Genomic DNA, 16,230 nt, shown 5'->3' with positions numbered 1-16,230 from the left:
GTGGCGGAAAATAACGGCCCGGCCCGAAAGTCTGGCGTGCTCGGGCTTGGGCAGATAATCTAAACTCTACTTAAGAGTTGAAGATAAACACATTTTGAGTATGAATTCATTGATAAATAAATAATGACATAAATAACTAAGCCTATCTGTGGGACCTTGCATAAATAAAAATGTAATTGCCTTCTCCGCCAAAAAAAAAAGAACTAAAGTTAGGATTTTGGTTGTGAACTGTCTTGTGTTTGAAAACAAATACATCAATTTGGGAGGGAAATGAATGAAGAACACATTGCACACTCATTTCTGTGATTAAGTCTATGTAGCCTAGAGCAACATTGTCTCCTCAGCCAAATAGGTGAGATAGGCATGTGCAAGGCACTCTAAACTCTCTTTTATAAACTCTCTACTCACTATAAACTAGGCTACTCGCTATGAACTTTCTATTGGCTATACACTTTCTTACTGGCTATAATAATCTCTCTATTAACTAACTCTCCTGACTCTGTTGACTCTCTACTGCAACAACCCCAGCCCCGTGTCGCGCTGCTCGCGCAGCTTTTGAATTGAACTTCGAAGCAGTGACGTAGGTGTGTGAAACGAAGCTTCGGACGTCACTGGTCACGTGATTATCTCCAAACGAATCGAGCTCCGATACAAACCTTCATTCCAAATTGGTTAATGTTTTCGGTACATGCCTCGAAGCAGAGGGTTCACGGGTAACATCACTACTTCTATCACTTAACGCTAACCTTTGTTTGTTTGTGTTACTTCGGTCTTCGAGTTTGGTTGAGAGCAATGCATCCTATTATCGCTCTTCTGACTTTGAGTGGAATAATACTTGGACAGGAAAACGGTAAGAAAGCTAATGTTTACGTTAATACGTAGCTAGCTAGTTTATCAATAGTCCCGTTAGCTAGAAAACGATTGATCTGTTTCACAAAAGCAGAATTTATAAATCCTGAGGGGTATTGCACAAAACCAGGATAAGGGATTAAGCCGGGATATTCAGGTTATCCTGGATGAATTTAGCTTTGATTTGGTTGCACAAAAGCAGGTTGAATTAAACCCAGCCAAGTAACCATGGCGATTTATTCTTTGCAGCTAGCCTGGTCCAGAGCAGGCTAACAGGCAGGCTAAGATTAATCCTGGAGTCTGATGTGTTAAATCAGCTGCCGCTCTGATCCGAAATAAACGTGTTTAACAGTTTTTTCGTTAATTGTCTTCTGTAGGTGTTCTGCTTCATTTTATTAACATGGATTACTTGTCACTATTGCTGTCACCAGTTTGATTTAAATCCTACTACTGCAGTTGTTGAGATGGTAATGTTAAAAAGTGGGACGACAAGGAGGAAATGGGCTTCTCCTCCGCTGCTGTCCCCGTGAAATGTGCAACGCGGGGAGGCAGGGGGATCTTCCCACACGGTGCAGCCGACTCTAAAAGGAGACTTAACATAAATAACGACGACAATGGCACCTGATCAAATGTCCTTTTTTACCAAATAGGAGTGAGAATGTGTTGGAATGCCACAAAGCTTCTTAATCATTTTATTTTGGTGCTGTCACTCGTCATCTTGGAGCTTGGGAGAATAAAACATGAATAATAACAGGCTACATTGTTTTACAGATATGCTTACAGTGTGTATTGAAGTCACTTTTTTTCCTAGTTTTTGTTGAGTCATGCTTGTTCTGTATGAACATTTATTGTAGAAAGATATTTAGAATTAGACATAGTTTATGGAGATTTGTGCATATGGTTGTAAAACATATTCTCGCATTTTGAATACGCTTTGAAATTAAGCCTAGTTCTTATAAATTTCCCAGGAACAAGATTTATTTATTTTATTTTTTTATTTATCCTTTTATTTTACCAGGTGATGTCCCATTGAGATAGTCAAATCTCTTTTACAAGGGAGCCCTGGAGCAACAGTACACAAGTTACACAGAATCACAAAAACAGACACAGCAAACAAAAAACTGATTTACAGTACATGTAAAACAATTTAAGATACGGTGTATATATATTTTTTTATTTATATAGGCCTAGTGCTTTACAGGCTACTCAAAGACACTTTACACTAAAACCAGCACATTTAGCGCATAAAAACATATGGGCCTACAGCAATAAAACCAACACATAAAACATGCATATTAAAGCAATTAAAACATGGAGTGACTAAGTAGATTTTTTTTAAATCTACGTATTCAGTCGGTCCGCTATTGTCTGTCGGGCTTTTTTTCCGTTTGATAACAGCCGTATTTCCCTCTTTGCATATTTTGTTTCACCTCCTCGTAAATTTCCATTAGAAGCTGCTGCTGCACACGTCTTCTCCATTTCTGCATCAGTAAATCTGTGATCGATACCGTGGTCTATTTAAGAAATCCGTGAACGTGCACTTATCCCAGCTATCTACTCCTGGCTTGACATAACTTCACCTACTTATCCTGGCTCGGCAAACGTGCAACCGATTAAGCCGCGATGAGTGGATCACACTAAGTCAAGCTGCGCTTTTTCATTTATCCTGGATTTCTTTATTCTACTTTTGTGCAATAGGCCCCAGGATAATCGATAAAGCGAGGCTTGACCTATAGGCTGAGGAGGAGCTGTCACTACCCCGATGTGGTCATTCGGATCACGGCTTTCCCTAACAGACCACGATGTCGAGAATAGATTTACTGATGCCAAAATGGAGAATACGCATTGTTGATACTTCATACAGAGTGAGCACCAGCTTCATATGGAAGTATAACGTGAAACACATTATTTGTAAAAAAGAAACACGGGCGCTGTAATGAAACAGTGAGAGAAAGCGAGGCAGACGATGTCAGACCGACTGAACATGTACCCTAAAAACATATTAGGCCTACTGACTACTGCTCTGAACTGAAACTCCCTCTCTCTCTCTGTCATTTTTTCTCAGAGGCTGAGTTTCCTTCTTTATCCTACATATGATATGATTTGCTCCCTCGTATATATGTTCATAGAAAAGAGACAAGAAATTTGACTCTAAAAACTATAAATTACAGTACAGGCCAAAAGTTTGGACACGCCTTCTCATTCATTGCGTTTCCTTTGTATTTTCATGACTATTTACATTGTAGATTCTCACCGAAGGTATCAAAACTATGAATGAACACATGGAATTATGTACTTAAAGGGGTGATAGAATGATTATATAGGGTATTTTACACTGTTCCTTAAGGTCTCCTAATGCGGTATGTAACATTCGTTGGGCTTAAAATTGCCCGAATGATATTTTATTAGGCCCTTAACTACCCTGTGCATATGGCTCTATTTGGAACAAGAGCTTTTCTTCCAAATATGGTATGCTCATGAATATTCAGAATGAGCTACACGCTGATTGGTTTGAGCAAACTACATAGAAACACATGGGAGACTCTCATATTTCAGACACTGCAAAGTTATACATTGTTTATCGGGCTATTTCGTTATTAAATTCACTTCTGATACTTTTTTAAGTGAGAAATCAACTATATAAAGCTCAAAAGTGATTGCTAATTGCAAATTTGGTAAGACGCCCAGCCTGCCTTCATTCCTTCACAGACCCCGGCCTGCTATAAGGTACTTGGAGCTCGGTCACGGCTCGTAGCCCACAGCAGGGACTACCAACACCGCTGACCTGACAGAGCTCCAGGGCCTGTAACTCCTCTCTTCCTGCTAGCTAAATGGCCCGTTGTGTGAGAGTGAGAGCGCAGTCAGCGCGCTTGTTACACCAGCAATCTCTTACCACATGTTACACACATGTCACGCCACTTATACAAAATCTAACTAAAGGTCTTATAAAGCTAACAACGGTGTCCGATTTCAAGTTAATGAATATTTGTGAAGACAAAGTGTTTCGTTATCTGCGACTGTCCCTTAAATCCTAGCTATGTGTAGCTACAAATCCTGGATAGTTAGCTTCCTTTTCGCCTTAATTCGATTATATTTACAGTTTGAATTTCGTCACGCCACTTACACAACATCTAACTATATGTCTTATAAAGCTAACAACGGTGTCCGATTTCAAGTTAATGATTATTTGTGAATTCCAGAGGAATTCTAAGAGGAGGCTAGCTAGCTCTCATTGATAGAGCTACATCCAGCCGCAGGCTCTATCAATGAGACTCGCGGACAAGCGGCGTTTATTTCCCGTTTTCTCGTTTGTTTAAATAACTCAACGCATAATTACACACATTAAAATATTAACTGGAACCTGTGGTAACAGATTGCTGGCGTAACAAGCTCGCTGACCGTGCTCTCACTCACACACACCGGGCATTTAGCTAGCAGGAAGAGGGGAGCTGCAGGCGCTGGAGCTCTGTCAGAGCACCAGCGTTTAGTAGTTCATTATCCAAAAACCGGTGACTTTGCGCGGGTATGGAGTGCTGTCGGCTGCAAGCCGTAACGGAGCTCCAAGTTCCTCAGAGCAGGCCGGGGTGTGTGAAGGAAGGAAGGCAGGTCGGGCGGCGAGGCAGCAACACAGGCAGCACCGGGGCTGAACTCCGACACACAGTCGGACAAAATTTGCAATTAGCCATCCATTTTCGTAAAACGGCCGATATTTGAGCTTTACATAGTTGATTTCTCGCATAAAAAAGTTTCAGAAGTGAATTTTGTAATGGAATAGCAGAGATCTGCCTGACCTAGCTAGATTCAGAAGACTACCTGATCTCAGGTCAGTTGTGTAGCCTATGTAAATGTTGGGGCGTGACTGTTCTCTTAAGGTTCCGGATTTTGAGATGCTTGCGCAAGCAACTCAGCTTTGTTGGGATTCACCCGTTTTCAGCGGCAGTTTCAAAATATGAGATTTTCATAGTAAAGGGGTGTCGGTGGGATTTTGAGCTTCTATGTATGTCCTATTTACCCACCAAACTCGTTATTCAACTATCACAGGGTAAAATCGGTTGTGCATTCTATCACCCCTTTAAATAAAACAACAATCTCAAAACATGAAACAAAAATAAATCTCATGTTGAGTTTTTGTGAATGTCTTAATGCAAATATATAGTTTTGTCATGGGTTTAAGGGAGCAGCTACCTCAGTAAACTATCCAGAGAACATTTTCACTGTTTAATATACGAGCACTCCCAGTGATTTGATTGAATTGAATTTATTTCAGGATAACCCCTTGAGATGTAGCATCTGTGATGTTGATGATGTGTGATGTTGAGACAGTTACAATTTCAGAATGATTCAGTGGACCAGGAGGTTTCTCATAGATTCAACATGTGATGCTTATGGTATAAAAAATTGACCTGCCATCTTTTTCTTCTCTTCTCCTTTGCCGCTACCTGATCTTGTCTTTTCACGTAAGCAACTAACCAATGACCCTGATGGTCCTGCTGCCTGCAAGATCTTCTAAATCCTGGTGTAGGACCTGAGTCTCTGCCTCTGCTTACTGCTGCTCTAATGGTAACTCAGCTGCTGCTTGCTTTAACCACTCTGCTTCCTGGACCAAGGGAGTTTTGAGTATTTTACATCCCTGTTTATTAGCTTGATTCTTGTTCCCTGTCATTGTTGGTGCATGGCTGCATGTTTTGGCATCAAAAAATGTCCCGGTTTACACCAACCACTATGCACTGGAGCGCAGCTCCGCCTCCTCAGGTCCACAACGCACCCTGCTGGAGCTCAGCTCCGTCTCCTTTAGCACCAAATATTGTTATTCCCCTTGAATTATTTTTCATCTCCTGGCAAATACATGGCATATGAGTAGGGCTGGGCAATAAATCGATTTTATCGATTAACTCAAATGTGTAGTCAACCTGGATTTGTTTAAATGAAAAATCGATTTTCTCCTTAACATCCGCCGACGCTCCCCTCTGGGCTCCCGTAGCTCCTATATAACCCAAAAAAAAACAAAACACTCAAATGAGTCAAAACAAAATAAAACTTGTTTTGAACAATTTCTTTGTCATCTGCGGATTGATTTTAAGTAGAGGGAGAAAAAAATCGATTTAAATCAGATTTCTTTTGAAAAAATCGGATTTTATTTTTAGGCCATATTGCCCAGCCCTACATATGAGACTAATTAACAAGACTACACAGAGACACCCAGGCTACCTGGAATTATCAGTCATTATAGGCTTGTTCAAGATGAGCTGTGCATCGCCTGTAAAGTGGACGAGAGCGGGCGGCAGCAGCCGGGGGGCGGTGCCAAAAAGCCGCTGTCAAGTTGGACAGTTTGCAGCTGTTTCCAGCAGCCTTCAGTCTGAACAGGCAGTCACAGAGTCACTCAAATTCTGTTAGGTCCGATTCCGATTTAAATAAAATGTTATCAGACCCATAAATCAGCTTGTAGGCTGCACAGTCTCCAGCTGTTTTATAAAGACAGAGTAGCTGTCAAAATGCTCTACCTGCGATCTGGGTGGTATTTCAGGTAGGAAGTTAAAAAAAGGCAGCATGAATGGAGCGATAATGATGAAAAAACGTAATGTGACACAAATAATCTGCTGGGATCTAAGAGCATAGATGGGTGACGTTAGTGATATCATGGCGGATAAGGTTAGGTAGGCTACATAACTGATCGACTGGGAAGAAAAACGATACTGCTCAAATAGGAAGTTATCTAAACATTTAAATGTCTGGGTTTCAATATCATCTCCCGACATATAACACCCTGCAAAGTATAGCAGCTTCTTCATCAACGGGATTGTAGACAAAAGGACATGCCATGTTTTGAGAAATAAAATGTCTTATAGTCTGTAATCTGAACGGATTTAGTCTCTCTGACTTCTAAACGTCACTATCAGCACCACTACATGTGTTCTGTACAGAATAAGCCTTTAAATCAGACAAATAGCAAAACTAAAAGCTTATATAAAACGTCATCATGTTGAGTTGATTCTGAACCAATCAACTGTTAGATCAGCTGAGAGCCAGGCGTTTAGTTAGTGGGTCCACCACTAGAGTTGTGGAACCCAACTAAGTTTGTTAGGAAGTGGGTGATGACAAGGAGGTCAGCAGACCATGCTGCCTGTAGACAAAGGCAGCATAAACCAGAGGAGCCTGCCTTTACTCCTATTTGGAAGATGAATGCATGAATTGTAGTATGTTAATAAGTAAATGTGATGTATTTAAAGTGTAAACTGTTATGTCTGCACACAAGTGCCTCAAGTGTTGTTTGGGTTGTTTTAATGCATTGAGTAGAGTAATGACCTCCCGTGTCGGTGTGATTAAATCAAACATAACATAAACTGCCAAAGAAATTGGCCCTGATTCTCTTAAATCAAAATAATTTTCTTGTTTAAAAAAATGTTTACATATTTGCCAACCAGTATTTTCAAACAAGTTCAATTTCATAAATTTTCCGAGTGTGAAATCCGTTGCCTGCCTGTTAACATTAAAGGTAAAAAATTATAATAAAGTAAATGAATTGTAAAGTATTTCTCTTGAATAACTACTCAAACCTACCTTACACAAAAACACTTAAAAACTTAACTTAACTTACTTAAAAACACATTAAGTCATTTTACGGCACGATTTTGAATGATGACCATTCACTGTAAATAAGAGCTCCCCCTCCCTACAAAAGCCAATTTAACCACTGTGTTTGTCAGTCAATCGTAGCGGTCTACGTCTGTAATCGGTCGGTGTCTTTAGCCCTATTCGCACGGGATAAGTATTACCTGGTGACCTCCAGTCATTTGTAATAATTGCGGAGGTTGTCTGTGATCTTAATCCCGTGCGAATCGGTCATGTCTGTAATTTGTAAAGTAATAATTCCCCCGCAAATGACCTACCATATTTCGCCGAAAACGGAGATCCTGTGATAATATTAGTCCCGTGCGAATCAGCATCTCTGATTTGTCCAGGATTTGGCAGGGCTTTTTTGTTTTTTCAAGGTACCTATTTCCTTCTTTTTCGCCTTTTTGTCCATCTTTCACGAAGAATGGAGGGTGCGTTGGAGTGTTTTGACAGTGTTTTGGGTGCTGGGTCATGTCGCTATACATCATATACAATTTGCAGAAAGAGAAAGATGAAAACCACCACAAGTGCGAAGACAAAAAGAATGGTTAGATGGCGATGGAGGACATGTATAGCAGCATGCGGTAGGGCTAAGTATATTTTTTATGTTTGTATCCTACATCTAGAGATAACGACAAGACATCTCCAAGCACTTATCAAAAATAATGCACAATCAAGCGAGGGGGCTCACTTCATAATTAGAGGTTAATGTTACAAATAAATCAAGCGTAAAGCTTGAGCTGATAGATTTTAACCTGGTGAAATGTTTTGTTTTATCCATCTAACGATCTAACCGGACCCTGCTTGACACCACCCAGACAGAAAAAGGAGAGGTTGCAGTTCGGACGATGACTGACTACCCGGTTGAGATTGTGTGCGTGTGTGTCCTCAAGATCTGACCACACACAAACACGTAGCAGAGCTACTCACACCCATGTTTCTACTGTTGCTTAATGTCAGTAAATTCAAGTAAATCACAGGCTTCGCTTATCCCGTTCGAATGCGCCAGATGAAAATCAGACGTGGGTGGGTAATTTATAATTCACACGAGGTCCCTAGATAATACTTATCCCGTGCGAATAGGGCTTTTGTCTGACCTGGGCTGGCACATGTTCTTGTTAAAAAGCGGGTGGGTGTATGAGCACTACAGTCACGCGCAAAGTGCCCCGGTTTTAGTTCTGGGAAATCTGGTCAGTCACCTTATGCTAAGCTAAGCTAACCATCTCCTGGCTGTAGCTTCATATTTACCGTACAGACGTGACTGGTATAGGTCTTATCCAACCAAGCAAATAATAATAATAATAATAATAATAATAATAATAATAATAGTTAAGTGGAGTGCTGCCCTATCATTCCCACCTGCTGAGCTCCGTTTAGTTACTAGCTGATAGTCTGAACATGCCGCTCATTCTAAACGTGGTCTGTGTGTGTGTGTGTGTGAGATTCGTGCTTAGACTCGTGTTTTTCCCGCTCCATTTTAGATGTTGAAACTCGATTATCAGACTCATTTGACTAGTTGATGATATTAAACCATCACCCTCCACTTAATGTTTTCATTTGTCTTTCAGTGACTTTCCTAAAAGACCGATCAGGAGAAATCTCAGGTAATGATGTCACTGATGTGTGCTATAACTCTGTAGACCTCAGGATCATTTAAATCTTGTGATGCAGTACCTTCATGTTGACTTGTTGTTGTTGTCCCCCAGTGTAGCAGGTAGACAGGAGCAGAGGGGGACAGGGATTAACTAACTCCATGTTAACAAGATCACAAGATCACTCCCCTTCACTCTCACTTCATTCACTCACATTTGGTTCTCTATGAGGTCCCAGTGTTATATTATTACATCAGATCAATATCTAATACTAAGATGAAATATCATATTGATCAGATGTATTTTAGATCTACATTGATCTATCTTAAAACACAGATGAGGTGAGTCCTAATTTGAATAATGTCACTGATCTCTACACTATTTAAAGGCCAACAATTTTAAGTGAAGGTATTGTGTCTAAATCTTTGAATAATAATAAAAATAATAATAGCCAGCCTCTGGATGACAGAGTTGTAGCACATGCTGCAGGTGTAGAAATCAGTGACATCATCAATCAGGACTGACCAATGATTTCTCCTGATCTGTGTTTGAAGGTCTGACTCTGTCTCTAAACGGCCCGTCAACGTTTTATCACCAAGAGTTATTACCATTATTTATAATGACCAAGAGTTATTACCATTATTTATAAAGACCAAGAGTTATTACCATTATTTATAAAGACCAAGAGTTATTACCATTATTTATAATGACCTAGAGTTATTACCATTATTTATCATGGCCGAGAGTTATTACCGTTATTTATAATGACCAAGAGTTATTACCATAATTTATAATGACCAAGAGTTATTACCATTATTTATGACCGAGCAAGATCCCAGAGCCCAATGTGTCCCAGTGTCTGATTTTATCTGACCAACAATCAAAATAACCAATAACCCAAAAATAGTTAAAGCTCACGTTCTGATTTCCTGTTTCTTTGTTCTTCTCTTTAAACACATTGGCCCTCATTAATCATTCTTGCGTAGAAACGGGCGTATATGTTGGCGTAAGATTATGCTTACACTCCTCTCACCGCCTGATTTATGAAGCTGTGCGTACCTTTGAAATCCAGGTGTACGCAATACCTGCCCTTGATAAATGCCGCGGCTGAAAACGATCGTCATTAGACTAACACTCCCCAATATATTCTGGGTTTTGAGGCCTCGCCCCTACAATTTACAACATGGCGAGACGTAATCCGTCTGAGAAGCGACACTTTTCAGAGGTGGAGATTGAAACCCTGATATCTCCGGTTCATTTCACTAACGTGTGTACTATTTGGCAGCCTGAAAACTGGTATTAAAGGCTGTAGAAAGAATGCGGAATGAAAAGAGATCAATGATGTGGTCAACGGTGTTACCGTAGTAAATCGGACTCCAGCTGAAGTTTAGCCTATTTAATTTATACATCCTTGACACATTTTTCTATAGTCCTAATAGTAATATACAGGCTTCTATTGCAATCTCTCAGGCCTACATGTAGGTGTACTTTTATTTAAATAAACACATGGTAGCAGAGTTTATGCAGTGTCTTTTATTTTATTTTTTTTTTTTTTTTTTTTTTCAATGAGTCGGAGCGAGGCATCAGCTGAGGGGAGGCGCGTGTCCTCCCGTGCTGGACCCTGTCTCCTGACAGCAGAGGGGCTGGAAAAACAAGCCGAAATAACTCGGTCAATGGCAGAAATAAATCATTCACTTGAAAGAGAAACAAAAACCTGAGGAATAAATAAAAATATTGTGCATCGTCATGTTTCCAGTATTGAATATCATTGCCAAACATAACACTATAGGCTACCTTTTAAAAGTGAGGAATAATATCCTGTCTCCTTTGTATAGCCCCCACTTGGGGCTGTGCTGGACCCTGCTCTCCGGGCATCGGGTCATCTGGCTCCATCGCTACATTTATGGCACCGTGTTTTCCTGCGAGATGTTGTACAGAACCCCCCAGGCTAAAACAATGTTGCATACCGGCGCATAGGTCTTCTTTTGTTTGTCAGTGCGTTTTGTGGTGTTAGGAATTGTTTTTCTGCGCATTTCCGCACTAACTCTAAACGTGCGTACATGTACACCACCTCCTGAGCTGGCGTAGCATTTGTGCGTGCCGTACGCCAACGTCTATATTGATAAATCTCAAAGTCACCGTGGTTTTGGGTGTACGCTGGAAATTTGGTGTACGCACTTTTGATAAATGAGGGCCAATGTATCTACAGTCAGGCATAAACAACAATGTTATATTATCACATTTCTCATTTCTATCATTTTATTGTATTCATCTTTAATAAGCTTTTGTTTAAACTTTGTTCACAGCTGCCACTCCAAAACCATCTGTAACAACACTTGATGCCACAGCTGGCTGGGCCCTGCTGCAGTGTGAGGTTCATGGTGCTTCTCGAACATCTGGAGTAGAGTGGAAGGACCGTGCTGGAAACAGACTTCCTGCTGAGGAGACACAGACCCCAGAAAGAGACCACTACTACATCACTCTCAACACTACTGTGACTAAGACTGGCCACTACCGCTGTGTAGCAACACAGGAGGAAATCAGCCATCAGACTCACGCTGAGACCTTTGTTTATATCAGTGGTGAGATTTCTTTCTTGGTGGTTTATTCAGGAAATAATTTATTAATAATTTGTTCATGTATTATTAGTTTAAAAGATTTTTGGATACCTTTAAATTGTTTTGTGAGATGTAGTTTGAGTTACATCAGCTGTTTGTGATGCGTTTCAGGGAAAGAGTGTGATGACTTATCTGGAAAAGTGGCCATCGGTTTGTTTGGTGGATTGGTTTTGGGAGCTCTGATTCTTGCTGTAGTTCTAGCTCTGCTTAAAGTCGCAAATATCATCACAATACGCCGCAATAGAGGTAAGTTTAGTTTAATTCTAAGGAATTTGAATCCTAGCCTTTGTATGTGGTTATTATAACATGGCTATGAACCAATCAGATTTGATTTGAGCTACCTGTTTGTATAACAGACTTTTGATGAAATGTAAATCTAGTTGTTTTAGTCACCAAAATAATATCTGTGTAATATAAAAGTTGACTTTATGGAATGTATACTTTTCTTTGCTGCAGGTTCTCGTCAGCAGGGAAACTGTTTGGGCAACCAGGGAAACCGTTTGGGCAACCAGGGAAACGGTTCATGCGAAGAGCGTTCAGAGATGCTACATCCAAACACTTTTCCTCGAAGTAGCACAAATGAACAGCTCCCAGTGCTGTGTTAGCTTACAAGTAAGGTAAGCTCCGGATGGGAAACATTTTATTTCCTGGGATGGCGAAGGCATTTTACTCTGCCTCTGATTGGCTAGTACTTGTTGCCTTCGTTAGTTGGATTGGTTAGGTTTAGGCATGAGGAGTGTGATTGGTTGAGGTACCAGAGTAAGCCAATCAGAGGTGGAGTAAGGCAACTGCCAGTATTTATTTATGTTTTTTTAACATCTTTATTTAGAACACAAAGAATGATTACAATGACAAACTCAATGTTTGATAATTCAAGTAGAATTCGATCAGTAATACAGTCACACCTCCTAAACTGAATATTTTCATTAAACAATATTCATAAGTATCCGTTGTAGGAAATAACTTGTCAGTGAATGATGATGATCATAGTAAATTTGATCAACCAGGCAAAGGGTTCATGTGAAGAGCGTTCAGATCTGCTACATTCACAAACTGGTCGATGACGTTAAGTCCGTTTTAAAGGTGTTTGTGTGTTTACTTGTACATCTATCTTTGTGAGAACCAGTTTGAATTTTTGAATTTGTGCGGTCCTCGCTTTCAGACAGACTCTGAAATGCCTGTTTGAGGGCTCAGACCTGGTTTTAAGATTCAGGTCAGAATCAGGTTTGGGTTAAACATTTACATCTGAAGTTAGATGTTAAGGAATGCATTATGTGTGAAGTACGGTGTGTGTGTGTGTTTGTGTGTCTGTAAATAATGTTCAGTGTAAATATGCAATCTGTTGCCTTATAGGAGATCTTTGTGAGACTTATTATGGTCTGTTGTTGGTTGGACCTACAGAGTGAGTTTGACCATATAAATATTACTTTATAATTTACAAAAACAAGAAAAATCAACAATATGACAATCTACACTCTGACAGATCAACAAAAATTTAATAAGGTTTCACAAAGATCATATTTATTGCAGGGATTTTTATTTTATGTCGCTGTATGTCAACATCAAGAATTCAGCTCTCTGCATGTTCCTTTTTTATTGTTTTTTTTTTTTTTTGTATTTGACCTTGTTTTATTTTCCTGTATCACCATCTCATCTCATATGTTCTCACAGTTGTAAAGTCTCTCCACTGGACTATAGTTACAGACTTTATAGCAGCTGAATGAGCGAGATGAAGCTCCAAAGAAACTCAACTAAACAGTGAAAAGTTACCAAAATGATAATGAGATGAATGAAACCTTCAAAAATCATCACCTATGTTAAAGTGGTAATAAGAAGAAAAATGAAGAAAAAAGAAACTCACCTGATACAATTAAAGTAACTTTATTTTTTATATATTGATCCTCTGTTTTTGTTTTGTGACGCAGTTTGTAACATGTTACATGAAAAGGTCTATGTAAATATCATTATTATAAATATTAACTTCCTATAGCTCAGAGGCTTAAAGGGAAAAGGACAGAACTAAAGCCCTCAATAATCAGGTGACCTGTGAGACCGACAGATCTCAGATCAGCTCTCAGGCTGACATTAAAATCTATAATATTTATGTAATATAACCTGTAGTTAAACTATGGAGTTTAAAACTGGAGAAGATATCCTTAATGATAGGCTGGAGGAGTTTGAAAAGATCTGGAGACCGATGATATCATTTATGGAAAAGATGAACGGTTAAGATTCACCACGCAGGCATCTAAGTGGCACTATATTGGGGTGGGAAGGGGTGGATGGGCACTGTCAAGTTCCTGATTTCTTTTTTAAAGTTTTTTTTAATGTCATTTTTTTTTTTTGTGTGTGTGTGTGTGTGGTTATTGTTTTCAATTACTTGTATACCTATGTTGTTTATTTGTGTAATGCTGGGGCATTTACATCTTTGTACGGTTTGTCTTGGTTCAGTATTTGAAAAGAAGCAGGATATCCATTCCACAACAACTGTAATACTGTTGTTGTTATGCTTCATAATAAAAATATTTAAAACATTAAAACTGAAGATGAGAAAACAATCACAAAGCAACAATTCTCTAAATAAATAACTAAATAGGATGCTGAGAAGTTAGTTAGTTGTTAGATAACATTAACATTCTGAATGGTCCCATTGCTGTTAGGTATTATTGGAGCGTCTCCGGTGGTAGAGCGGTCGCCTACCAATCTAAAAGTTGGTGGTTCAATTCCTGCATTTGGAGATAATGATGGTCTGATGATTTCATTGTAAAAAGATATTTAAGCTGATTTTCTATTTTTGTACTTTCTGTTGTGTGAAATGTCTACACTGCACTCTGCTCTTTGTTGTATGAATTTACGGTGTCTTGTCGGCCCATGCAGACTGGCCATAGTTATATACATGAAGTCATGATAAAAATGTAATTTATTCAATTATTCTGAAACTCAAAGGAAGCTTGTGAAATGAGGCAGTTATGGTTGATACTATTTTCTCTTCCTCTAGAACTGGTTTAAAGTTCAGAAGTCTGAACAAGTTGTCAACTAGAGAGTGACTTTATTCTGAATTCTGAATAAAGAACTCGCTTCCATATCAATGACTAGATAATCATTATGAAGATATAGTTGTTGTGATAACACCAACGGGTCATAATGAAATCTACAACAAAATTGTAAAGCACTTTGTAACATATGTTTTCTTAGTTATTTTATTAAATTTTAGGCATTCAAATGCTGTCTTTAAAGCACATGTGGGCAGCTGGCCATATATAATATATAATTGCATATTGTTATTCTTAAACTCCAATGCAGCATGTGAAATGCTTTACTGTATATAAAATAAAATTATATATTTTAAAATGAGTGGGCCTGTGAAATATATTGTCCAGGTTGTTTTTTTTTTACCCTTTACAGAAACTCTGATTAAACAGGGAGGACCTGTCCGATCAGCAGATCTCATATCTTTCTCTCAGTAGCCATGTTTCCATCTAATTGTTAAGCAAACCTTTTTGACGTTAGACATGGTTGGAGATGGCAAACCGTCTTGTTAAATCAAAGAGTTTAGAAGCTGAGTTCTTTGGCTAAAAGGAGAGAGGGAGTGTAGTACCAGTCGGCCATCTGGCCAGAATCAGGGTTGGGGCAGAGACGTTTGGTGTCAGAGAGACAACCGTTCACCGCTGTGTATACGCCGGGTGCAGGGCCGTACCATTCCAGCTGTTGAACCAATTCAAAAAACAGATTACAGTTATATTTACATTCAGTGTTTATTTTGAGGCCAAACAGTTCTTCCCTCATGAAACATTTTGTCTCCAGACAACATAAAATTCTTTTACTTCCTTCATTTTTACATTCTTGTTTTAATGTTAAGATGCCGTCCATATTATCTGACCAAAGAATTCATCAGTGTGCAAATAAAAAAAATGCACTACAAGAATGTACTCCTTTTTTTCTTCTCTTTTTCTATCATAAAGGGACATTGTGTTTTTTTGTGTCATGACAATAAATACATTTTATACCTTAATTGAGTGACAATTTTTGAAGAAAATGCTTGAAGAGAATTTAACAATGTTTTAAATCTTGATTTGAAGGTAAATATAGTTTATCAATACACAAGTCATTAAAAGTAATGTTTACTTTATGAGTAATAAAGTAAAACAACAGCTCCTACAATAGGCCGGGTTTGTTTTTCAGTAATATTTCACTTTTTATTTGTTGCCCCTGAAGTTTTGGACATTTTAATTGACATTTGTTAAATGATTCCCTCATTCATCTGCAAGTTCTTAAACTGGTTATGAGCCGCACTTTGAGTAACTATGAACTGTATTATGACTTTTTGAATAACATTTGTAATGGCATACTATACAGTGACTTTTTGTGCCTTTTTCCCACCATTCTGACCCCCGTATCTTTTTTCCCCAAGGAGCACAGAATGACTTACATGAGCTAACTGCTATTACTGTTGTAGCTCATTTGTACAATGATACAAGAGTGTTATGAATACAAAACATTACGAAGTGTAACGCAATGTCAAAAATTATCAGTGATGTTGAATAGCCTCTAGTCCTAGA

At 38.9% G+C, this 16,230-nt stretch overlaps 1 protein-coding gene and 1 long non-coding RNA gene across 3 annotated transcripts in view; both read left to right on the top strand.

Moving 5' to 3' along the window:
- Positions 1-681: 681 nt before the first annotated feature.
- The window catches only part of LOC114554894 (CD276 antigen homolog), a 40,510-nt gene continuing 24,961 nt past the window's right edge, over positions 682-16,230 (top strand). The window contains exon 1 of the mRNA XM_028576968.1: positions 682-850. Coding sequence (XP_028432769.1) covers positions 793-850 — 58 coding nt within the window. The 5' untranslated portion in view covers positions 682-792. The remainder of the gene's footprint in view (positions 851-16,230) is intronic.
- LOC114554895 (uncharacterized) lies at positions 5,230-15,025 on the top strand. 2 transcript variants are annotated; one of them, XR_003692487.1, is made up of 5 exons: positions 5,230-5,409; positions 9,030-9,065; positions 11,360-11,635; positions 11,783-11,917; positions 12,128-15,025. It is a non-coding gene; the product is annotated as an uncharacterized LOC114554895 (long non-coding RNA). The 2 variants fall into 2 exon arrangements; XR_003692488.1 differs by lacking the exon at positions 9,030-9,065.

This window comes from Perca flavescens, chromosome 4 (assembly GCF_004354835.1).
Source record: "Perca flavescens isolate YP-PL-M2 chromosome 4, PFLA_1.0, whole genome shotgun sequence".
NCBI lineage: Eukaryota > Metazoa > Chordata > Actinopteri > Perciformes > Percidae > Perca > Perca flavescens.
Note: the sequence above shows the minus strand (reverse complement) of the source record. Positions and strands in the feature narration are given on the sequence as shown.